At 42.3% G+C, this 24,258-nt stretch overlaps 3 protein-coding genes across 9 annotated transcripts; 2 read left to right on the forward strand and 1 right to left on the reverse strand.

Moving 5' to 3' along the window:
- LOC144073309 (uncharacterized) lies at window positions 1-4,545 on the forward strand. 3 transcript variants are annotated; one of them, XM_077599033.1, is made up of 6 exons: window positions 1-69; window positions 1,240-1,609; window positions 2,815-2,910; window positions 2,980-3,084; window positions 4,116-4,211; window positions 4,294-4,545. In XM_077599033.1, exons 2-6 carry the CDS (start codon window positions 1,387-1,389, stop codon window positions 4,404-4,406), a joined length of 633 nt encoding a protein of 210 aa, XP_077455159.1. In that variant the 5' UTR covers window positions 1-69; window positions 1,240-1,386; the 3' UTR covers window positions 4,407-4,545. The 3 variants fall into 3 exon arrangements, with proteins under 3 accessions (XP_077455159.1, XP_077455160.1, XP_077455158.1); XM_077599034.1 differs by lacking the exon at window positions 1-69 and adding an exon at window positions 588-692; XM_077599032.1 differs by lacking the exon at window positions 1-69 and having other exon boundaries at window positions 1,085-1,609.
- Window positions 3,139-16,760, reverse strand: LOC144073307 (uncharacterized). Of its 5 annotated transcripts, none has more exons than XM_077599028.1 (20): window positions 16,505-16,760; window positions 14,635-14,864; window positions 14,466-14,555; window positions 13,407-13,569; window positions 13,133-13,344; window positions 12,102-12,321; window positions 11,436-11,573; window positions 11,086-11,277; window positions 10,081-10,263; window positions 9,918-10,013; window positions 9,326-9,421; window positions 9,152-9,247; window positions 8,193-8,288; window positions 8,021-8,116; window positions 7,247-7,342; window positions 7,075-7,170; window positions 5,840-5,935; window positions 5,650-5,747; window positions 4,689-4,742; window positions 3,139-3,331 (listed from the first exon to the last, which is right to left on the reverse strand). In XM_077599028.1, the coding sequence occupies exons 1-19, from the start codon at window positions 16,587-16,589 to the stop codon at window positions 4,728-4,730; spliced, it is 2,394 nt and encodes a 797-aa protein (XP_077455154.1). In that variant the 5' UTR covers window positions 16,590-16,760; the 3' UTR covers window positions 3,139-3,331; window positions 4,689-4,727. The 5 variants fall into 5 exon arrangements, 3 of the variants coding, with proteins under 3 accessions (XP_077455154.1, XP_077455153.1, XP_077455155.1); XM_077599027.1 differs by having other exon boundaries at window positions 16,390-16,511; XM_077599029.1 differs by lacking the exon at window positions 5,840-5,935 and having other exon boundaries at window positions 16,390-16,511.
- On the forward strand, window positions 15,015-24,219 carry plin6 (perilipin 6). Its single transcript, XM_077599030.1, has 9 exons — window positions 15,015-15,224; window positions 18,650-18,806; window positions 21,671-21,713; window positions 21,783-21,981; window positions 22,055-22,137; window positions 22,606-22,843; window positions 22,963-23,144; window positions 23,230-23,496; window positions 23,579-24,219. Exons 2-9 carry the CDS (start codon window positions 18,802-18,804, stop codon window positions 23,963-23,965), a joined length of 1,404 nt encoding a protein of 467 aa, XP_077455156.1. The 5' UTR covers window positions 15,015-15,224; window positions 18,650-18,801; the 3' UTR covers window positions 23,966-24,219.
- The last annotated feature ends 39 nt before the right edge of the window (window positions 24,220-24,258 follow it).

Consider the following 24,258-nt stretch of genomic DNA (forward strand, 5'->3'; position numbering starts at 1 on the left):
ATCGCAGTATGTTCGCATCTGTTATGCTCGTTTCCTGTTCAAAAGGCCCGAAACACTAACTGAATTTAGGTAGAAAATTCACTTTTGACTGTACGCAATCTGTAAACGCATTCGCACATATAAAACCATTGATTACATATTTTACCAGGCCTCATTTTCACTGTCACTCGCATAGTTACGAATAAGTGGCAACTTGTGATGACGTCATCAGTTTCTCAATCCTGATTAAATTGACAGTAAAATTCACACAAATAAGGAAATTATGTCGTGTTTATCATCACCCTCAAAATAATCGCTTAAATAGTTATTTTTAGATTTTCATGGAAACAAAAAAGTAACCATTTGTTGAATGTAATGCTTTTACTGTCATTATACAAGTACAATGAGATTTAAAGCTTTCACCACGTAGTGCACAAAACACAACAATTATGATTATTTTAAGAGGGTGGTGATATATTTAAAGACAAATTTCTACGTTGAAAATATGTGTTTAGTGACCTGAAAATGTGACCCACAAGCTTTCAACCAAACTCCCCCGGTAGGTCATATAGGCTCATATTTTCCTTTCACTGTGCATTGGCTAATGACATTTCCACGTGTGAACTCAGGCGATCTACGTGAACTGTTTTTCTACTTGTGACATTCTTCACAACATCACGTCAGACTGAAAAACGTTTACTGAATACTGAAAAGTTAAGTGGGCTATGAATCTAATGGCTACTACGAGTTGAACCAGTACATTGGGACGGACAGGGTTTGAACAAGTGTACATTCATTTCATTGACATTACATGAAAAATAATACAGTTGGGAAATCAGTCATGTGAAGGAATCATCAAATAATGACTTTGACGACAAAAGCTAATGATAAAATCCTAGTTTAATTTGGAAGCCAAATGAGCTAACTAAGAAGCTAATTTCCGACGCTAGTTTATTTGAATTTAAACCGTAAAACTACCAGTCAACTTTTTTTTGAAAAGTGAAACACTATTAATATCAAACTGCATGTAGTTAGAGATACAAGTGAATTAATGTTTCCGCTTATAAAGTTCAACATCAATGCTAGCATGGCTAATTTATTAGGTAGACTACATCGCCGCTTCTAGTTAATATGTTTGAAATTAACCATAACCCCCTAAAACAAAGTGTTTGGGGTCTTATTATGGTTTGTAAATTAATCGTTGCATAAAAGTCAAGTCAAAAGTGGCTTCTCCATTAACCCCCAAACACCCCCAACTAGGACCCTCCCCGCATGCCTGCTACGCCCGCCTCCCCGGCACTGACCTCCCGCTTGACTCCTTGAGTGCTGCCGGGCGAGGGAGGGGGGAGCTCCATCGTTGTTGAGACCTCCATTAGCGGACTTTCCTCACTCCCTTCTGCGTCAATCATGGGCTTGTTGTGGGGACCCGGTCCGGGGGCTCTTTTGCTTACGGCGTGGCTGTGCGGGTCGTGTTGCTGGGCACGATCGGACGCTCCTCGCGGGGTCGCGCTGGGCTTCGTTTTTGATCCAAAAGCGACTTGCCAGCCGCCGTGTCAGCACGCCGGAGTGTGCATCCGCAACGACACTTGCCTCTGCAGCCGCGGCTACGAAGGAGAAACCTGCCAGTATGGTAAGAATTGATAAAATGGCTCCACTTTTGCCACCTGCAAGCCTCATTGTGATGATTTGTTTGATAAAATGGCGCAACTTTTGCCACCTGCAAGTCTCATTGTGATGATTACTGTTTTAAATAAAGTTGTACGTCAGCGACAATGTGCTCCTTTCCAAGAATTTCAAACTATACTTTTATTGTTAACTTACATGCACCATTACAGTGTTTATTGCATAATTACCTTTTAAATAACATTTAATATGTAATGAAACATGTATGTTAATGCTAAACTGGATAATTTACATTTTAAATAAAGTTTTTACGATGAAATGCTAATGTATTTATTTATTTTTATTTTGTCCAAAACACGACAATGAGTTTTTTAAAACTATCGTCACAATGAAATACTGCTTTAAAAAAAAAGAAGTCAAATTTTAGTTGTTTTTTTTTCCAAAACGTGATAATGATGGCCATTTTTATTAAGTTTAATTATAGTCATAAATATTGTTTTATTTAACACTAGTAGACGCCAATCCAGTTGAACAAGCATTAATTCGCTGCCAACCCTCTTACTTCAACGGGATTGGACTTTTTGCGATGTTAGTGGCAGCTAATAAGTTAATATTTTTTTAAAATGGTTATCTTCCTTTGCTATTCATAGCGTTAAACTTCCAATCCATTTTTAATTGTTTTAGTCAATTACTTTAGTGTAAAAAAATAATTTTAGGTGTTTTTCTCTAAAAGGCGTGTCAAAGTGGCGGCCCGGGGGCCAAATCTGGCCCGCCGCATCATTTTGTGTGGCCTGGGAAAGTAAATCATGAGTACCGACTTTCTGTTTTAGGATCAAATTAAAATGAAGAGTTTAGATGTATATTATATTTCCTGATTTTCCCCCTTTTAAATCAATAATTGTTATTTTTTAATCCATGTTTTTCTATGTTTTTAGTTCAAAAATCATTTTGTAAAATGTAAAATAAACATTGTTCTAGATCTATAAAAAACTGAATATTCAGGGATTTTAATCTAGTTCTTTTAATCCATTTATTTAAAAAAAAATCTAAATATTATATCTAAAATGGTCCGCCCCACGTGAAATCAAGTTGACGTTAAAGTGGCCCGCGAACCAACCCGAGTCTGACACCCTTGGTCTAAAACATGACAATGAAAATTCTTGTTTCAGTCCAAAAAAAATGCTTAATAATAAAAAAATTGTCTACTTGCAGCCAACTGTTTTCCCAAATGCAAGAACGGAGGCGTGTGTCTTCGTCCCGGAAAATGCAGATGTCCGCCCGGCTTTGGCGGGAGATATTGTCACAAAGGTACGGTTTTAGCATTGTAAATTGTCACTAAAGTACAATAATAAATGAATTTCGACTATTTCCGTGCAGTGACGTGTGACGACGGCTGCTGGAACGGAGGCGAATGCAACGCCGTCAACGGCGTAGCCAAGTGTATCTGTCCTTCCAGCTGGACGGGCTCTAAATGCCAAGAAGGTTTGTATTTTTTGTCATTGTTGTTTGTTTTAATAAAGATAAAAAGAGGAGATATTTTATGTTTTCTCCCTCCTTTATTAAAATGATAAAGGTAAATAAATCTAAATATCAAAAATACAAGAGAATATTATGAGTGCGATTGGTTGTCTGTCACCATGTTTGACCTACGAATGGCTGGCGACCAGTTGAGGGTGTCGTCCGCCTTTCGCCTGAAGTCAGCTGGGGTAGGCTCCAGCACCCTGCGAGCCTGAAAAGGATAAACGCTATTGAAAATGGATGAAAATTCATTCCATCTCAAAAAGTGGTACAATTTATGACTTAAAAAATGAAATTCATGGTAAAAAGGGTGTCAAAGTGGCGGCCCGGGGGCCAAATCTGGCCCACCGCATCATTTTGTGTGGCCTGGGAAAGTCAATCATGAGTGCCGACTTTCTATTTTAGTATTTTAGGATCAAATTAAAATGAAGATTATAGATGTACATATTATATTTCCTGATTTTCCCCCTTTTAAATCAATAATATCATTTTTTTAATCCATTTTTCTGTGATTTTAGTTCAAAAATCATTTTGTAATATCTAAAACATTATTTTCTGTTTTCCACTTTAATATGGAAAATAATTAAAGAAAAAAAATGTTTCCTTTTGAAATGAAAAACAAGATTAAAAGAAATTTTCCCTTACTAAGAAAAAAATCTCAAATAAACATCGTTTTTAATGTTGCTTTTAATCCAGTTCTTTTAATCCATTTATAAAAAAAATCTAAAATGGTCCAGCCCACATGAAATCGAGTTGACGTTAATGCGGCCCGCGAACCAACCCGAGTCAGACACCCTTGGTATAAGTGATCAATTCATGATCAATTTAACATTTAGCGACGAATTTAACTGATGTGGTCCATTTTAAATGATAACTTTGAGTCACAATTTGATGTGCTGACTCCCTGTTTTAACGGTGTTCATTTGTACATTTACAACCCCTTGAAAAGCAGCCATTTCTAGTCCAAATAATGCCACAGCTTTATTTCCCATCAGCCATTTGTCCCCAAGGCTGTAAAAACGGGGGGCTCTGCATGGCCCCAGGAATTTGCAGCTGTCCTGAAGGCTGGCTGGGAGGCGCCTGCCACATTGGTACGTTCCCAAATGTCTCCACATTTTTAAATAATGACATAAAGCCTTGTTAAAGTTTATTTTGTATTGCCTTTCCTCATAGCTGAGTGCACTCTACCTTGCCTGAACGGAGGAAAATGTATTTCCCCCAATAAATGCCGCTGCCGACCTTCCTTCTCGGGCCCTCGCTGCGAGGAGAGAAAGAGGCGCCACTAGAGCCCAGTCAGCGATTGTTTACTTTTTTTAACTTAGCATTTATTCTCTTTTTTTGACTGTTTAAACTCTAATTTGTGTTATTAAACTGAAATGTGTAATCTGCACGCTCGTGTCAATAAACAATAAATTCCAACAACAATGTTCTTGTCGACTAACTTATTAAAAGTGATTGGCTAGGAAATATGAAAATGCAGGAACGCCAAGTGCAATACAGCAACTCCCCTCTAGGGGTCATTTGTACAAATATCTACATTATATAGGTGGATTTTTGGCTTGTCTCACATATATTTTGTGTATAATCTTCTTTTGCTTCATTTTGCGTCACGCTTGATGAACCTGAAAACACAAAAAGATACATAAGTATTTATCATGGTAAATAATAGGGTTGTATTTTTTTTATAAATATTTTTTTTCTAGCGGCCCGGTGGGGCGCGTGGTTAGTGCGTCGGCCTCAGTGTGGGACCTGGGTTCAAATCCAGGTCGGTCCACCTATGTGGAGTATGCATGTTCTCCCCGGGCCTGCGTGGGTTTTCTCTGGGTACTTCGGTTTCCTCCCACATTCCAGATACATGCATGGTAGGCTGATTGGACTCTACAATTGCTCTTAGCTACGAGTGATTGGTTGTTTTCTATCATCGTCCCCTGCGATTGGCTGGCCACCAATTCGGGGTGTCCCCCGCCTCTCGCCTAAAGTCAGCTGGGATGGGCTCCAGCACCCCCGTGACCCTAGTGAGGATAAAGTGGTTAAAACAATGAGATGAGATATTTTTTCAAGAATGAAATTGTATATTGTTAAGAAAATGGGACGGACAATATTACGACAATTTTATTATTTATCATGTTTTTTTTAAGTTTTAAAAAAGCATTAAAAGTAAATGACAAAATCAATTCAATTATATTTGGGGAAATATTTATTAATGTACGAATCATTAGGGATTTTTTTTCCAATTGAACAAAAATATATTTTATTATGTGTGCCCTAAAATTCCATCTGTATTATCCTCCCATTTTCTTTCATTATGCTTTATTGCCTTAAAGTTTTTTCAAAATAAAACACAATATTGTCAGTAGGGAACATTTGTAGAAAATACAGAAGCACATCTCAAAGGAAGTTGCATTATTTGATCTTATATTGGGAAGTTTAATGTTGTGGTTATATTTGACAGAATACAGAAAATAAATGAAAAAACGGATTGGACGTCTATCCCAGTCAATGGCAGCCCACTATCTAATCAATATTCACCTGAAGGTCGCAGGTGAGGCCCATGAAGCCCCTCCGACAGTGGCAGTAGTCGGGCAGCACGCAGCGGCCCCCGTTCAGGCAGCGACGCCTGCAAACCGCTGTAGGAACAAGAAAAAATGATTATTATCTGATCCTGATTATTATCTCCAATAAAAAATAATCCCAATTGAGATGGCCATCGGTGACTCACGTCTCTGACACTGAAGACCCTCCCAGCCGCTGGGACAGTGGCACGTGTTGGGCCCTACACACTCGCCGCCGTTTTTACATTTTTGCAGACACACGGCTAAGAGGGCAACACATAATAAAAGGAAATGGTATTTTTGCTAACGCGCAAATTGATAAGCAAACTGACATGTGCTTGAATTTAGTACTGCAGGTGCCCCCATTGCCGCAAACTTCTGATTTGACCCGATATTTTTGGACCAGTTCTAATAAATAATGCAACCTATAAATGTCCGATCCCTTTTTTAATTAATTGGCACTCCTCATACCAATTACTGCTTAACTCAGTTTTCTAAAAATGTTTTTATCGTGAGATTCTAAAGCAGTGGGGTCAAACGTAAGGTCCGGGGGCCAGATGTGGCCCGCTGTGCGGGTCCAATCCGGACCACAGCGAAATGATACACCGGGCCCGGTTCTGATGTCTAAAAAGCTCCAGTATTTGTATTTAATCAATAAATGCTGTTTTCGGCTGGATTTTACCCCCTTTTCAGGCAATGTTTGCCGGCCATTGACGTTCATCGCTGTCTTTTCCCGGGGAAATCACCCCCCTGGCCCGGTTGTAATGTCTGAAAAGCTCCAGTATTGGTATTTAATCATTAAATGCTGCTAGGAAGTGGATTTTACCCCATTTTTGTGCATTGATTTGATTTTTTTTGTGTCGCAGCTGTAGCTGCAGTAGAGGTTTTATAGCCATAAAATAGTTTTTGAGGGTTGGATTGATTCGTTGAAGGCGCTATGAGAAAATGCACGGACCGCCACTGATATTTATATATATGTATACATGTGTGTATACGTGTGTGTGTATATATATATATATATATATTTCAGCAACACGCTTATTTATATATTTATTTATTTACTTATATATTTATTTGTTTACTAACTTACTTATTACCTATCTATTTATGTCTAAAATGCCTTTCCTGTGTCTGTATTCTCACCCTCTTGCTATTGTGACAATGAAATTTCCCGAATAAGGCATGAATAAAGTTATCCAATCCAACCCAACACAGCAATTTATTTTTTCCACACGAGTGCGGTGAAACCAGAATTTAGTGAATTGTCTAGTGCCCTCTGCGCAATTTCTTTATCGCAGTCGTTCTTTCGTCAGAACTCAATCAAATTCTGACTGCATTCCGCGGCATTTCTCCCATAATTCTATGCGACACCTTTGATATTTGCATGATACAATATACGTACGTATGTGGCATCTGTTTCCTCTCCACCCGGACGCACATGAGCACGCGTTGGGCCCCACGCATTTGCCGTCGTTCAAACACGTGGGCTCGCACACGCCTGCCGCGCACAGTCCTCGTGTTATTTGCGTAAAACGGGCGTGCCGTGAGCGGGCGCGCGCACGGGTGCGACTCACCGCTTTGACAGCGTTTCCCCGTGTAGCCTTCGGGACACCAACACACGTTGTTCCTCATGCACTGACCGCCATTCTTGCAAGGTGGGCTGCATACGGCTAAGGTAGAAAGTTGTCATTTAAGTCACTACGTTTGATTATTTTTAAAAAAAAGTGATTTAATCCCATACAGACCTGGTGGACATCACATTATTATCACAATATTAACAAGCGTAAAAGTGTGGTCTAAATGATCCAGAATATGATGCCCAAACATTTAGATGCTAGGTGAAAATTAAAATTATTTTAATTTTATTCTTGAAAAAACATTTTTTAAATAAATTCCATTCTACATTAGTTTGAAAAAAATATACTCCGACTTTTGTATATTTGTATACCTACTCTAATGTTAGAACTAGAAACATTTTTTTAAAGATACATTTTTTTCTTTTAAAAATTCTTGTCATTAAATGAAAAAAATAAGATATTAAAAAAGGTCACATTTATTTAATATCAACTATAATTTGTATTATTGTTTTGTTTAATTTTTGGGGGGTAGTATTATTTAAATTAAATACAAATAAGGGACTTTCTGTTTTTTTTTCTTCCTTTTGTGTGTCTATTAGGTTTTTGTATCACAGTTAAATAGTATAGTTGAAAGAAAACTTTATTTACAATCACACATGATGTCCACGCATTAAATAATAAGCGATGACAATAACATACAGAAAATGAGTCTCCTTATGAACGATTAATGAAGTAATGCCCCGTGAAAAAAGGCATTTTTGTTTTTCTCACCAATTTGACACTGCAAGCCGTAGAATCCGGCGGGACAAGCGCACGTGTTTGGTTTGATGCAGATTCCCCCGTTCAGACACACCGGACTACACTTGGCTGGGTATAAAGACATCATTAATGCATCTTATTCTAATTATGACCATTAAAATTGATGAGTCACGTTAGCTTTTACCTGAGTTGCAGGTTGGACCATCCCAGCCTGCTTTGCATTTGCACACGTCGGGAGAAACGCACTCGCCGCCGTTTTCGCAGTGCCTGTTACACACCACTGAGATGCACACAAATAATCCATTTTTTACGGGAATAAAGTCACCATTTTACATGGAAAATGAATGTTTATTATTATTATCATCTTCATTTTCTGAACCCCTTTATCCTCACTAGGGTCGCGGGGGGTGCTGGAGCCTATCCCAGCTGACTTCGGGCCAGAGGCAGGGGACACCATGAATTGGTGGCCAGCCAATCGTAGGGCACAATGATACAAACAACCATTCACGCTCACACTCATATCTAGGGGCAATTTAGAGTGTCCAATCAGCCTTAGCATGCATGTTTTTGGAAAGTGGGAGGAAGCCAGAGTACCCGGAGAAAACCCACGCAGGCCCGGGAGAACATGCAATTTTCATTATCCTTATTATTAGTAGTAGTAGTCATAGTAGTATTAGCATTATAATGATCATTATCATTATTATTATCATTATAAATATTAGTAGTAGTCATAGTAGTAGTAGTATTAGCATTATTATCATTATAAATATTAGTAGTAGTAGTCATAGTAGTAGTAGTATTAGCATTATTATTATCATTATTATTAGTAGTAGTAGTAGTGATAGTAGTAGTAGTATTAGCATTATTATTATCATTATTATTAGTAGTAGTAGTAGTCATAGTAGTAGTAGTATTATCACTATCACTATCATTAGAAATATAATTAATATTATTATATAATTTCAACCCTACTCATAAGGCACACAATATTAGAGAATAAAGCTGTCGTGTTTTAAAAATCTCAAGTTTTAATGTTAACTCAAGAGAGACGTTTAATTGGAGGTTTCGGAGTATTTTTATGAAATGACAGCCCCAAATGATTGACGGTACGGTAAATGACTTATTCAGAGAATATGATCTGACTGATTTGGCATCTGGGTCCCACGTAGCCGTACGGGCACGTGCAAAGGTTCCTGGCCACGCAGGTGCCTCCGTGTTGACATGGCGGCTCACAGCTCGCTATTGGAAAGAGAACAAAAAAATGTCAAGAAGTGAGAATCGGTGGGAAAAAGTTGGAAATTTGAAAGCGGGTGTCACCTTCCTGGCAGGTGGGCCCACCGTAGCCGAGGGGGCACTCGCACACGTTGGGGCGCACGCATTTGCCCTGGTTTTTGCAGTCAGGGCGGCACACAGCTTCCGTTGAATTGAAAAATATATATATATATCCAAATTAAAAAAGTAAACAGGATGTGAAATTAAAGGATGGCTACTTATTTTTAGGTTGAAATGAAAAGCATAACGCTTAAAAAATATAAATCACAAAAAAGTGTTACATTTGGGGGTCATTTAAGTCAAAAACAATATGAAAAATGTCTCTTTAACCCTTAAATGAAGGCATTACATATTTTTTAAACTCATTCACCCCATTGGCTAATTTTCAAAGCTGTGATGTTATGAGATTAAAGTCATTATATTCCACATCTTTACATTAAGTAATTATGTATGAATGCAACACAACTAAATTTAGCAAAATTAATATAATCTAAAATGCCTATGTTAAAAAGAAAGGGAAAATGTGACAACTGTACTTTAATTCTGTATACGTTTCCTTTCATTGTTTGCCTCTAATACTCCCATTCGTGAAAGTGGGAGTTAAATAATAAAATGAAAATAGTCCAGTATTTCTTACCGATATGACAGTTGTATCCGGTGTATCCCTGCTTGCAGGCGCACGTGTTGGGCTGCGTGCACTCCATGTTCTTACCGCACTGAAACCTGCACACGGCTGGATGACCACGTGTCAGTTTTTCAACTCACCGGCGGTGCCGGCCGGGCGTCTAAGCGGTTGCTACCTTTACACGTGACTCCATCGCCCTCGAACCCGAGTGGGCAGCGCTCGGGTTCCCTGCTTCTTTCGGAGAGCTGTCCCTGCGAGGAGGAGGAGGAGGGTGAAGGTGCGGGGGAGAGGGTCGACGTTTCCCAGCTGTAATCAGGCGTGTCATCGGGCTGCAATCGCCATCTGACGCTGGCCACGCCTGCAAAAAAACACCTGTTGACGTTGGGGAAAAAAAAGCACAAGCGACACTAAACGGGCCATCGCGTGGGTCACTTCCTGTACATTTTGGTCACTTGCTCTTTATTTTAGGAAATTTTCAGATCACGTCATTGTCAACTCGTTGTTGCTAAAAGACATTTTGATTGGGAGGGGGCGAATGTATGCTAAAGCTTAGTGAGGGTCCAAGGGGTGCGGTCATATACTGTATTTTCCCGCATATACGCCGTATTTGTGGCTAAAAAATGATGACTGAATCAAGAATATGGCTTATATGGGCACAAATTGGACTTGACATGCGCGAAACAGCAAGGTGACAAAAGCGAAACGCCATAACGCAAGATAAAGCGGCCGATACGGTCATTTATTTCAAAATAGAGAAAAGATAAACGGATAAAACGCGAAACAAAATTCATTTTGACATCTATGAATGAAATTCAAGAAAAAAAACGCATCTTGCATAAGAGCAACACATTTGTACTCCCTATTAAAACCATGAATATAGAGGTGAAAATTGTGAATCAGGGGTCGGCTTATATGAGAGAAATGGTAAAATTCAACCATTTTAAGGCAATTTTAAGGGTACGGCTTATGTGCAGGTGGTGACTAATAGGCTAGAAAATACAGAAGTTGCAATTTTAGGGTACTCTTTTTGATTTGGGGTGACTTCCCTTACATTTTGGGGTATTCCGAGGCTACCTACTCTAGATTTTGGATGACTTCATATTGATTTTACGGCATTTCTCGGTCATTAATATTATCTGTGGGAAGATTTGCATTTACGGTGTCTTAGTTGCATCCTCACCCGTTGGCGTGCAAGTGGTCCCATTGCCACGGATACCGAGCGGGCAGGCTCCACAGACAAAGCCCACCGCCACGTGTGGGCTCGGGAAGCAGCGAACGCTGGGGTGGCACGGACTCGGGGAACACGGTGAGACCGGGGGGCTCGGGAGGGCCCGGGTCCTCGAGTTTAGCAGATCCACCCTCACTCGGGAGGCTGACAAACAGGAAATCAATCAAGGAACTTTACGTACAATAAGCAAACGCCACAAATTTTGAACATAAGACAAAAACATATGTATATATGCACATATGCATTTGCATTAGTAAAATAGGAACAGTGAAAAATAAGTACGTAAAAATAGACATACGTACATGTACAGACGACGCCATCGCCGAAGAAGCCCGGCGGGCAGACGCCGCAGGAAAAAGAGCCCAGCGAGTTGGCGCAGTCCACGCCGGGGAAGCACGGGTGCGACGCGCACTCGTCCACGTCCTGGCGACACGTCACCCCTGAGTGTGGAACAAGTGCACACTTTTGTCAGAGAGAGGAAAAATAGAACAATATACACTATATATGCAACAATATATTTTTCGAAAGGGCGGCCCGATGGAGCAAGTGTTTAGTGCGTCGTCCTCACAGCTCTGGGGTCCTGGGTTCGAATCCAGGTCATGTCCATCTAGGTGGAGTTTGCTTGTTCTCACCGGGCCTGTGTGGGTTTCCTCCCACATTCCAAAAACATGCATGGTAGGCTGATTGAACACCCAAAATTGCCCCTAGCAGTGATTGGTTGTCTGTTTCTCTCCTTGTGCCCTGTGATTGGCTGGCCACCAATTCAGGGTGTCCCCTGCCTGTGGCCCGGAGACAGCTTGGATAGGCACCAGCAGCCCCCGTGACCCTAATAATTTCAAATTTATCTGAAAAAATCAACAAGGCTGAAAAGACCCAAATTAATTATTTTTATGTGAAGTAAAAAAGCGATTAAATTTATTGACACATGACACGAAATGATCCAAATATGGTAACAATATTTGGCATGCCTGTCATCCCCGGTGGACAAATGCAGGTGAAGCCATTGGCCGCGTCCACGCAGCGCCCGAGCCGGCACGGATTGGGCTTGCAGTCGTCCACGTCCACCTCGCACCGCTGACCTTTGAACCCATTTGGACAGGTGCACGCGTACTCGCCGTTGCTGAGAGGCGGCCTCTCATCGCTCATGCAACGCCCGCCATTGGCACAAGTGCACGGGCGCACCCAAACCTGCGACCAATCAATAAAAACATTTTAAAAATGTCACAATTTAACTAGAACACGTGTCAAAGTGGCAGCCCGGGGGCCAAATCTGGCCTGCCGCATCATTTTGTGTGGCCCAGGAAAGTAAATCATGAGTGCCAACATTCTGTTTAAGGATCAGATTAAAATGAAGAGTATAGATGTATATTAAATTTCCTGATTTTTCCCCTTTTAAATCACTAATTGTAATTTTTAATCAATTTTTGCTGTGTTTTTAGTTAAAAAATCTGACACCCTTGAACTAGAAGATGAAATTGTTCACTCACTAGCTGCGATTGACGGCGATGGACGTCCAATCCATTTCGACTGGAAGGGGAGGGGCATTGGCTGTTGATTTTGATTCATTTCTTTCCAACCAGAAATAAATGAGCCCAATGGAAATGAATGGGGAGTTCATTTTTGGCTTACTTCTTATTTATCCTTAGCCTACTTACAGGACACTTCCTGTTTTTGAGTCACTTCTGATACTTTTTGTGCATTCTAGGTTCACGTCCTCTATCTTTTGAATAATTTTCCTATTGATTTTATGGCATATGCCAGTTCATTCTGCGAGAGTCAAAAGAGATTCAATGTGTAGTGCCGGTCAATGGCGCTGAACAATTTAGAATTCTTATCCAGTTGTCCCAGATTCAAAAAATTGGACGTCTATCAGTTGTCAATGGCAGGAGATTCATTGTGGGTCACTCCCAGTTGATTTTGTGCCACTTTCTGCACATTTTGAAGTGTTCCGGGGTCACTTCTTGTACATTTTGGACATTAAACCATCATTTTCATTTACCTGTACAGGCTCCGGCGCATAATCGTTCCACACAAAGTTGCTAGTGAGGAGGGGCTGGACAGATATGTTAGTCGCCCGGTCGGGATCTCCGCCAAACCCGGCCATGGCGTGAAAATGCACTACGGCCCGTCCACATACTCGGTCTCGGCACGGACCGTCGGACAAATCCGCCGAATAGGATGACAGCGAAACGGTGGCCGGAGACAATTCATCTGGAACAATTTGAAATTTGCTTTATGGCCTTAAAAAATAATAAACATGTTTACATGTTCACCTTGGCTGTGAGTGGTGAGGGTCAAAGAGAGGGTGCAATTTTCCAACGCAGGCAACGATCTTAAGGCCTTCGTTTCTCTTAGACACGGGATGGGAACGGTGGTCTCGATCACCAGCTCGTACAAACTCCCGTCCTCGGATACGACACTCGACTCGGGTTTCAGCTGAAAAGGAAGTTAGAAAAATGTATTTAATTTTTTTTAAAAGCCCCAAAAACCCATTTACCGACTATAAGACGCACCAGAGTATAAGTCGTGATAGCCAATGAATGCAAAATCAAAGAAGAATATATACAAGTCGCACTGGAGCATAAATTTAATTGTCATAGTAAAATGGGAACAGGCAAAATAACCAACTGTTAATGTAACATTAGCATTTTTGGTGGATCACTATAGCCTGAAAAATAACGTGCTCATTCGGAGGGAAAAAAGGCATCAAAGGATTAATTCCGGATTCTTGTTGTTTTAATTATTAACATAAAAATGAAAAAAAAAACTAGATTTCTGTAGAATTTGCATGTGTAAGTTAGAATGCAAATGAATGTGGAAGAATGTTTAATGCTGAATGCTGTGGAAGACTAGAATGATGTAGAATAATGTGGTACAATTTGAAATTATGCAAAAGAATGATAATAGTTGAGTGATGTGTAATCCTGTTAATTAATGGGATCATTTTGAATGATGGCAGCCCGGCGGATGAGTGGTTAGCGTGTCGGCCTCACAGTGGGGGACCTGGGTTCAAATCCAGGTCGGTCCACCTGTGTGGAGTTTGCATGTTCCTCCCGGGCCTGCGTGGGTTTTCTCCGGGTACTCTGATTTCCTCTCATATTCCAAAGACATGCATGGTAGGCTGAACACCTTAGATTAGAACTTTATTTCATGCCGTATTCATGAAATTTCCTCGGTTTCAGTAGCAACCACAGACACAGAAGACATTGTAGACCTAGGTAAAAAAAAACTGGAGCCACACACAGGAAGTCCGCAAGGTGGGGGCCTTCTTCAGACTGAGACTGGGGTTAAAATCCCGAGTTCTGGGAATCATAATGCCTTTCGCAATTTACCCGGATGCCAGCAAAGAACTGCCGACTTTCCACCGAAGCGCTACGGACATCCGACACATCCAAGAAGAAGCTGTAGACGGAGCAGTAAATCTGCAAAAGAACAACCTTCGTTTCCCCAAAAGTCAAAGCAAACATTGTGAAATGAGTTTTAAAGAACAGCGTGCCTCACCCGGTCTCCCAGTCGCAAGTTAAAGCCGTCAAACTCGATGAGGGACCACGTTCGAACGGTGGTCTCGCGCTTGAGTTCCTCCCGCTGGCCTCCGGGGGAGGCTCGGGTCCAAGCCACGACGTGACCCAGGGAAGCGTCGGAGTCGATGGAGAAGCTGCATTTGAGACTCACGCCACCGGGCGTCCGCTCGGGGGTGATTGAGGGTGCCCACGGAGCGGCGGGCTTCTCCGCTGATTGCGTGTAATGACAATAAAAGCATTCAATTCAATTTAATTCAATTCAATTCAAACCTCCTTTACGCCCTGCCCCCAGTATCCCCCCTAAGCTCCGCCCTTGCCTTTGACATATAGGCATGGCATTATCAGAGCAACTTTTAATTCACATAATCACATATTAAGTAACATAAAGGTGTATTCACATCTCCACTGTTTGTTGTCAAGTTTTGGGACTCTAGCAAGAATTGCAATGTCGACAGAAACCTCATCAAATCAAAAAGTCTAATTTGAATTTTGATCCAGACCAAAGAAGGCAAACTCTGGGCTTTCCTGGTGTGAATTTCGCACCCTGAGATGGAATTGACAACCTAAGAGGTAAAAATCAAATCTATTCATGATATTTCATCATCTCACTTTGAAAAGTTTTCATTATTGAAAGAATCAACAAGTGGTCTAAAGTTCAGGAACCCCGACTTTGAACTTAGCAGTGGCGACTTAGCTTCAAAACATGTTGGCCTATACACAACCATTTTTTGTGAGGATAGAATGTTACGACAGAGATGAGGATAAAGCAACACATTTTTAAAACTATTAGAGCAACCTTTAAGAAATGTGGCAAGCTAGAAGTATTACAACAACTCTGATGTAATGATTTGGATAACAAAAACGAACCCTTGTGAGGATAAGGGGTACGGAACATGATTAAATGTATAGTTCAAAGCTAACTTACCTGACTAAGTAGCTAATTTCTGGCGCCTGTAATTGTTTATTGGAATGAATGTAATCCAGAAATTTATGACGGACTTGTCTGAAAAGTAAATACATTGTGAATATCAACCTACATTCATATATATATGGAAGTAAGAGGGTAAAATGTCTTAGTTTATACAGTTCAACATCAAAGTTGCCATTGCTAATTTGCTAGCCCACTGGGAGGGGGAGATGGTAGCCGCTAATTTTGTCATTTTATTTTAATAAACCATAACAAATTTTAGGGAACGTTATCACACGAGCCTAGCTAAGGAATCCATCATTGATGCTAGCTTTTTGTACTAGCAAGAACAGTACCAATTCCAGCTTTTTAGCCTGGACAAAGATAAACCAACACATTTTGAAAACCATTAAAACAACCTTCAAGGACGAAAAACAATAAAAATATTACAACTCGAAAATAGTGCCTGACGACAAATGTTAAAATTCATGGTTTAACTTTGAAGCTAACTTCCGACATCAATCATAATTCATTTGAATTTATTTCATCTATTAATTTATGACAAACTTATTTGAAAAGTGAAACACATTATGAACATCGAACTACATTCATAGAACTAGAGCTATAGTTAAGTATAATGTTTAAGTAAAAAAAAATGAAAATACGTCAACATTACCTTAGCTAATTGACTAGCCGACTGGTCGACAGCTAGCTAGTCAGTAGGCTAGGCTAGGCTAAGCTACATCGTCGTAGGTAATTTAATTTAAACGAACCATGTCAACTTTTAAAAGAACGCCTCATTATTAGCTTGAAAAGAAAACATTTTACCCAAAAATGCAATCAACTTTCGGTGAGGATACTTCCCAAGAGGGCAAGCGGAGTTCCAATCAACAAAAAGAGGCGACCCACGCAGGTGTACCGTGCAAAATGGCATTTCACCCACCCGTCGACGGACGTATGGCGTGGGGGAGCGTCCAAGCGACGCAAGCCACCACAAGTCGGAGCAGCGTCCCGACTCCAAACTGCATCGTCCGCCTCCTTGCTCTGCTTTTCGCGCGAAAGAAATCCTTCCGTGGTCCTCCACCGTCGTCGTGGTGCGGCTTCGTCGGGGAAAGCCGGCTCCCCAGGACTGGAGCGTGCGTGGACTGGAAGCTGAGCTCGTCAGGCTCCCCGAGTTCCGAACGCCAGAAGGGGCGGGAGCGGCCAGGCACCCCCGCCGCCACCCAAAATACTGAAAACGGCCACAAAACACACCGGCGCGTACCCAAACTACTTCATTTTGAAGTACGTACTGTATGTACTACAACTATGTACACTACATGTGTCAAAGTGGCGGCCCGGGGGCCAAATCTGGCCCGCCACATCATTTTGTGTGGCCCGGGAAAGTAAATCATGAGTGCCGACTTTTTGTTTTAGGATCAAATTAAAATGAAGAGTATAGATGTATATTAAATTTCCTGATTTTCCCCCTTTTAAATTAATAATTGTATTTTTTTAATCCATTTTTTCTGCATTTTTAGTTCAAAAATCATTTTGTAAATCTAAAAATATGTATTAAAAAAGCTAAAATAAACATTGTTTTAGATCTATAAAAAAACTGAATATTCAGGGCTTTTAATCCAGTTCTTTAATCCATTTATCTAAAAAAAAAATATTATATCTAAAATGGTCCGGCCCACGTGAAATCAAGTTGACGTTAAAGCGGCCCGCGAACTAACCCGAGTCTGACACCCTTGATGTACACAATGTCAGCGCACTTCTTAAGTGACTGGTGTCAAACTCAAGGCCCGGGGGCCAAATCTGGGCCGCCTGGTCATTTATTGGGGACCAATGAACAACCACCACGTTTCTCGTCAAAATAAACTTTGAGGACTCTATGAATTATATTTGACTGTTTTTTCTCATTTAATCGTCACAATAGCTTATTTACACCTTTAACTCTTTACAGCGCAAGTCATTTTAGTCATTAAAAATTATAATAAAATGTACCAATTCTTTTTTGTACCCTAAAATTAATAAGGAAGTGACCCCAAATGTCCGCCATTGACAATAATAGATGTCTAAGTATGACTGACTGAGAGACGTTCATTCGGCCCTCCCAGTCCAAATGGATTGGACGTCTCGTGCCGTCAATGAGGAAAACCTACGTCTTGAAAAAAAGGCATTTTATAGTTACTAGTAAGATTACAACTTTATTCAGATTGTAAAAAGTCACAATATGTGCATAAAAGGGTCAAGACCCTAAAAAATGAGCGCTTCTATAATTGTCAACGTCACTAAATGACTCCTCTATCAAAATATTTGACGTCCATGGCCGTCCAATCTCTTTTGACCTGAAAATGTGAATAGACAAATGTCACAACACAAAATTCCTACAAAGTTCAAACACAAACAAGAGCTTTCCAAAAAATTGACATCAAAATCCCACATCAGAAATTCCTGGAAAGTCTTACCTAATAACCCACATTATTCGCTACCCGCATTCCTACCCGTACAATCGCGTGTTGATGGAATTCGGGAAGGAAAAGAAAGTTCACTGCAGGCGCCGCCGACATTTACGACGACCTTGCGATCGTCACGCAGACTGAAGCCAAAAAAGTTCACTTCAAATGTGAACATGTTGCCCTGGATTTGTCCCAGTTGACATATTTTTACACATTTTGCACCAGAGTTCGTGTCCAAATCACCTAATTTTGATCTGCCGATAGCTTTGAAATGAATTCATAATGTCATCCAGTGATTTAATAAATAAAAACAACAATAAGCGGCTCAGAATAAAAATTAATAAGAAAAGACAATATAAAAACCTGTCTTTTTTGGGACGTGATTGGGCCCATCACATCATTGGATTAGGGACATCTGGAGATCAATCTGCCTCTACTGTGCCAGAAAAACTGCAAAAAAAACTATTCAAAAAACAGTAGAAATTCTCCAAACCGATTTGTCCAAAATGACCAAACTGTTTGAATAGATTGGACGTCTATCGCCGTCAATGGCAGCAATTGAGTTTAGCATTCATGTCGGTTATACATTTAATGGAACAAAGAAGATGATCAAACTCACATAAATGAATCGATTCATCCGGCAGGGCGCTGACATCACACCACGTGGCGTCCAATCACGTCACGGCTCTCCTCAAAAGTGCTCCTCACGCATCCAGCACAGCTCACATCTCCACCGTTCGTCTTCACCTCCAATCCGACGCTCCCGCTCTTCATCTACACCAGTGCAGCCTCTCTGATGGGGTGAGTTTCTCTTTTTTGTGTGGCTTTTTTCAGGGTGCTCGCATTCCCAAAAGCTAAGCTATGATCCAATTCACGGCGAGTTATTGGGGCGCGACCGTGACAAAATACGATGAAGATTCGTGGGCTACAGTACGGTTTTCTATCAAGTAAAAGTACCAAATATTAAATAATTTTTCACACTAACCTAATGTCACCAAAAGTTGACGTCTGCGGACCTTGAACAAAATCCTGTTCGAGTGATGCATATATAAGTCATGTTTTTAATCACATGATTTTATGACTTTTCTCCAAATATGACTTCAATCTCTTAATATTACGCCCCAAAAAATGTTATGTCCACACAGGCTTTATGTCACCAAAAGTTGATGCCCTCGGAACCAAACAATTTCCTGTTCATGTTAGAGAAAAATAAGCAATAAAATGACTGTTTCACAATTTGAATCTTGTAATGTTATAACCCACATGTGTCAAAGTGGCGGCCCGGGGGCCAAATCTGGCCCGCCGCATCATTTTGTGTGGCCTGGGAAAGTAAATCATGAGTGGCGACTTTCTGTTTTAGGATCAAATTAAAATGAAGAGTATAGATGTATATTAAATTTCCTGATTTTCCCCCTTTTAAATCAATAATTGTCATTTTTTAATCCATTTTTTCTGTGTTTTTAGTTCAAAAATCATTTTGTAAAATCTAAAAATATATATAAAAAAGCTAAAATAAACATTGTTCTAGATCTATAAAAAACTGAATATTCAGGGCTTTCAATCCAGTTCTTTTAATCCATTTATAAAAAAAAAATCTAAATAATATATTTAAAATGGTCCGGCCCACATGAAATCGAGTTGACGCTAACTCGGCCCGCGAACCAACCCGAGTCTGACACCCCTGTTATAACCTATAATTTAACATTCATCATGTTTTGATTTGAACCTTGCAATAGTTCCATTTTAACACTGGATTAGAGAGAGTAGCTCTGAGAAAAAAACAGGAGGCGGAGCTAGAAGTAGCGGAGATGAAGATGCTGAAGTTGATTGGCCGTGGCGAGCCCTCACGGGACGGGTTGAACATTGTCTCTGTTGTCAGGGTGCGGTCTTTCACCAAAAAAATTTAACATTTCAATACGTAACTCAGAGGGTTGTGCTGAAAAAGACATTGAAACTTGCCCAAAATGAGATGTGACCTTTGACCTTTTCATGAAACACATTATTTGAGTGAATTTGGATGAACTTCTTGTTTATTTTGGAGTTGTTCCTATTAGATCTGGGCATCTCTCTCTTCATTGTGGAGCACTTCCTGTCGCTTTTGGGGGTACTTCCTATTCATTTTGGGGCCCGTTCACTGGCACCAAGTGTTTTGGTCAAAATCCATGTTACTTGACAATTATCGTTTTAGTTTTTCTGCATAATTCCAACAATTAAGGTAAATTCAACGTTTTTCTTTCAATAATAATCATGATACATTCATTGTTTTCTAGGATTGGTCTTCCTGCTGACAAGAAAAACTTGAATTTTTTTTCTAATTGAAAAACAAATCCATTTGCTTGGCTATTCTAAACATTAAAAGTTTCATTTTGCCAGAAAAAGACATATTGAAGGCTACAAATATCACTTTAAAAAACCCATTTAAAAAATGATTACATCCACCAAGCTAGCTAACCACGCTTGCACTTCCGACTGGTCACCTGTCCGTGGCGTTCTAATAAAGAACGGTCGCCGTCGTCCAGTACACCATTGACGTCAGCGAAGCGGTCACGGTGGGATGGCGCTACCGCATTGAAGAATCTTTCCCAAAACACTTGAAAGAGTCGTTTGTGCCAGCGTCGACATCTACGTGTTGGGTCGAGTTGGCGATTTCCACGCTGGTTTTCCGCCGGAACGGTGGCGGAAGCAGCTGACGGTCTCATGGCGAGAACGCGGATGCGGTCGCTTCTCAGATCTGACTCGTAGTTTGTCCTAAAACGCCGCAGTCATCGTTGCCCTCGGGCCTGGGATTTTTTGAAATTCTTTTCAAGCTAGCCCTCAAATTTGATCATGCAACGCTTCGGGACAAACTTGGCCTTGTTTCTGTCGAGAGCGTCAAAAATAATTCAAATCGTTGGTTTAAAATGTCGTGTCGGATTACGAACGACTACGGTTGTCAAAATTAGCGAATTATGGAGACTAAAATGTTAGATTCGGATGCAATATTTGATTATTTCTTTGTTTTGGAGCTAGCACAAGTCAGCAGAAATTTGCTGACTCATGCTAGCTTGTTATCTAGTTGGCTGTCATTAGCAGCGCTAGCTAGGCCTTTACCTAATTCAATATGCTAATATATTTTATAAAGCATGTTTTTTTTCTTACTACTCCCCAATACCAGTTTTCATTTTAGTCCTGTACCGGTACTGGAATTAAAGCTGCTTTTGGTATCTTTATGACACTAAAAATCACCAAAAAATCCCTCGTATTAACAGGAAGTCACCCCAGAATTCACTAAATGCATCAGAAGGTCATCGAAATTCAACAAAAACAAAGAAAGTGAGCCAAAAGTGCTGTTTTGATACAAAAAAATTCACAAAAAAAATACTTTTTTCATGAATTCTATTGTTGGTCATTATTTTTGAAAAAAACTTGATTGAATTGCCCCAAAATGAACAAGATTTGACTGCCAAAATCCATATAAAGCATTTTTTTTTTAAAGGGACCGTAAATGTTTCAAAACCTGGAGAAAGTGACCCAAAATCAAGTGGATATGAACAGGAAGTGACCGTACAATGCCTTAAAATCAACAAAATGGGGTTTCAATCAATCATGTTTCAAATCACTGCTCTGTGTCCTGATTGGACAAAATTCTATGCTAGTGATTCCGTCCATTGCTTTTCTGTCCTCAGATTTGGGGAAAGAGACGACATGTCTTCTCGTCACAACCACGAGGTGAGGCGGGACGCGATAACGAGTAGGCGGGCCTTTGTTAGCGAGCAGGCTAACGCTTTCTTTGACCAGATGAGTGCGATGGTGAGGGTCTCGCACCTCCCCCTGTTCCGCTCGGCGCTGCAGTCGGTGACCTCGGTGTACTCGGAGGCCAAGTGTCGCTACCCCCTGCTGGGCCTGGTGGGAGACGTGGCCGAGGTGGGGGTCCGGAACGCCTCCATGGCGGCATTGAGCGGAGCCACGCCCCTCATGCAGACCCTCCGGCCTCAGAGTGAGTCCCGCGATTGAAGCTTTGCTTTGCGCACTACTTCCTGGTTGGGCTTGACGCTTTTTGTGGTCTTCAGTCGAGGTGGCCAACAGTTTTGCTCTGGTGGGTCTGGACCAGCTGGAGAGAACCTTTCCCATCCTGCACCAGTCCACCGACGAGGTCGGCATCTCACTTGTACTTCTCGTCACTTCCTGTTTTTGTCCTCGTCGCTTCCAGTGTTATCGGTGATATCGGCGAGTCGTCGCCCCACCCAAGATGGAAGCCAGTTATGCGCGGCGCACAAAATGATGCGGCGGGCCAGATTTGGCCCCCGGGCCGCCACATTGACACAAGTGCTTTATAGTAACTTTCAATAGGTTCATCATGAGTAGACGTCCAATCCATTGGAAGCGGAGGCCTGCCGGCCCTCCCGCTTGGAATGAATAGGACGTCTAGCCCCATCGAAGGCCTTGATAAAATCTTTTTAAAAATCGGTTGGGGGGAAAAAGCTAGTTAGGTCTTCATTTTAATGTCAAAGCATTGACTTAGATGAGGAAATTTGCCCCTACCAACATGGCTGCCCTAAGGCCATTTTGGAAGGGGCGACGTGCGTTTACCGTGACCTCGTCGTCCATTCTACTCCCCCAGGTGGTGGGTCACCTGAAGGACGCCTTCTTCCTGACTTTGGACGACGTGCAGTTGTGGGTGGTGGACGGTCTGGACGGCGCCATGGACCAGATGGAGCGCCTGACTCACTCCGCCTGGACGGTGGTGAGGCAGCTGCAGGACTCGCAGGTGGGACGCGCCGCCTCGTCGGGTCTGGACGACGTGCTCAACCGCCTGGAGAACGCCACCGCTTACTACCTGCCGCTGCCACCCACGCTCCGTGAGCCGTCCGCCTCAGCTCGGCCATTTTAGTCCAAGGGTTCTCCGCCGTGTTCCTCGGGGCGGACCTTCACGCCACGGCGCTTGTGTTTGATTTGCAAAAATCTGTGCGGCCTCAAGGTCGCGAGTGGGAGATGCGGGTTCTGGAATACGAGGACGAAGACGACGACGACGAGCCCAGCATGTGGACGAGGGTCCGCAGTCTTCTCCTGAGCATTAGCCTGCAGCTTTACCACCGCTTGGCCAAGATCCAAGAACAGCTGAGGGATGCGTCCAGAGCCCTGGGGGACGCCGTCCGAGTGGTAACGTCGTGCTAGTTAGCCCAACCGCGAAAAAAACTGTAAAAGTCCGAAGAAGGTGACTGTGGAAATAATGTTTTTCTCACAGACCGGACTGGGTGCAGTCCTGGACCTCCTGGGGGACCTCTTGCAGTACCTTCAGAGGCTGCTGGTGGCGCTGGTGTACCGCACCGAGAGCCTGAGGGAGCTGGGCCTGGGCCAGATTCGGGAACAGGCCACCATGCTGGTGGAGATGCGTCCGGTGCAACAGATCCGGGAGCTCCCGATTCAGGTCCAGCAGCAACTGAAGGATCTTCGGGAACTCTCCAAGATCCTCCTGCAGCTGGTGGTCAACGCCACGCCGCTCTACAAGATGGTGAGGGCGCTAAATGCAATCTGAGGATTGTTCAATGAGTCGAGAAAAAACGAGTACACCTGCTCCCCTTTGTTGTCATCAGCTTCAACAGCCGTCCGTCAAAGAGGTGGAGGAGTTCCTGAGCCAGGAGGACTTCCGCGCCGAGGGCTCGTCCCGCCGCAGCTCGGCCAACAACCTCTTCCTGAAGGCCATGGACGGACGACCCCGCCGGCGCACGAGTCTCTTCTCCAGGGCCCTGCGCAGCCCGGGCCCCGAGCCCGCCCCCTCCGGACGGCGGCGCTCCAGCCTGAAGCAGGACTCGGAGGCGGACGGTTTGCCGGTCCCCGCCGACGGCGCCGGGGCACGGCGCCCCTCGGCGGCCGAGCTCCTCCTCTCCCCGCTCAAGCAGTTTGTGTCGCAGAGCCAAAAAGCCTTCGAGTACCTCAACCCCAACTCGGCGGAAGAGTCCATCAGCGGCGGGAGCGACTGAACCGGGCTCAATCCCCCCCCCGTCGCATTGCGATCCGACCAAACGTCTCCGCCGCAGTTGAAGACTTTGGCCGACAGAACCGTCGTCAAACTCAATTAAGCTCCGCCCACAACTTCCCCATTCTACTTGCTCTAATTTGACCGCCAAGTGGCACCTTGTCAATTGCTGTTAGGTGACAGGTCATTGGCTGGAGGGAAGTTGTGGGGTGTGTCTGTGTCTTGGAAATGCTTCAATAAAGCTTGTTTTAGGCATAATATTAGGTGTGTGTGTGTCAAATAGTAGGAACTTTTTGG

This window comes from Stigmatopora argus, chromosome 4 (genome assembly GCF_051989625.1).
Source record: "Stigmatopora argus isolate UIUO_Sarg chromosome 4, RoL_Sarg_1.0, whole genome shotgun sequence".
NCBI lineage: Eukaryota > Metazoa > Chordata > Actinopteri > Syngnathiformes > Syngnathidae > Stigmatopora > Stigmatopora argus.

What these genes read in the sequence shown, in the direction of transcription:
- LOC144073309 (XM_077599033.1), top strand. Translation starts at nt 1,387, where the DNA reads ATGGGCTTGTTGTGGGGACCCGGTCCGGGGGCTCTTTTGCTTACGGCG. An exon ending in CGGGAGATATTGTCACAAAG is followed by an intron (nt 2,911 to 2,979) that starts GTACGGTTTTAG and finishes ATTTCCGTGCAG; the next exon opens with TGACGTGTGACGACGGCTGC. An exon ending in GGGCTCTAAATGCCAAGAAG is followed by an intron (nt 3,085 to 4,115) that starts GTTTGTATTTTT and finishes ATTTCCCATCAG; the next exon opens with CCATTTGTCCCCAAGGCTGT.
- LOC144073307 (XM_077599027.1), bottom strand. Translation starts at nt 16,495, where the DNA reads ATGCCATTTTGCACGGTACACCTGCGTGGGTCGCCTCTTTTTGTTGAT. An exon ending in GGGACCCAGATGCCAAATCA is followed by an intron (nt 8,289 to 9,151) that starts GTCAGATCATAT and finishes TGTGCATCTCAG; the next exon opens with TGGTGTGTAACAGGCACTGC. An exon ending in TGGTCCAACCTGCAACTCAG is followed by an intron (nt 8,117 to 8,192) that starts GTAAAAGCTAAC and finishes CTTTATACCCAG; the next exon opens with CCAAGTGTAGTCCGGTGTGT.
- plin6 (XM_077599030.1), top strand. An exon ending in TGCACCAGTCCACCGACGAG is followed by an intron (nt 22,138 to 22,605) that starts GTCGGCATCTCA and finishes CTACTCCCCCAG; the next exon opens with GTGGTGGGTCACCTGAAGGA. An exon ending in GCCGCTGCCACCCACGCTCC is followed by an intron (nt 22,844 to 22,962) that starts GTGAGCCGTCCG and finishes TGCGGCCTCAAG; the next exon opens with GTCGCGAGTGGGAGATGCGG.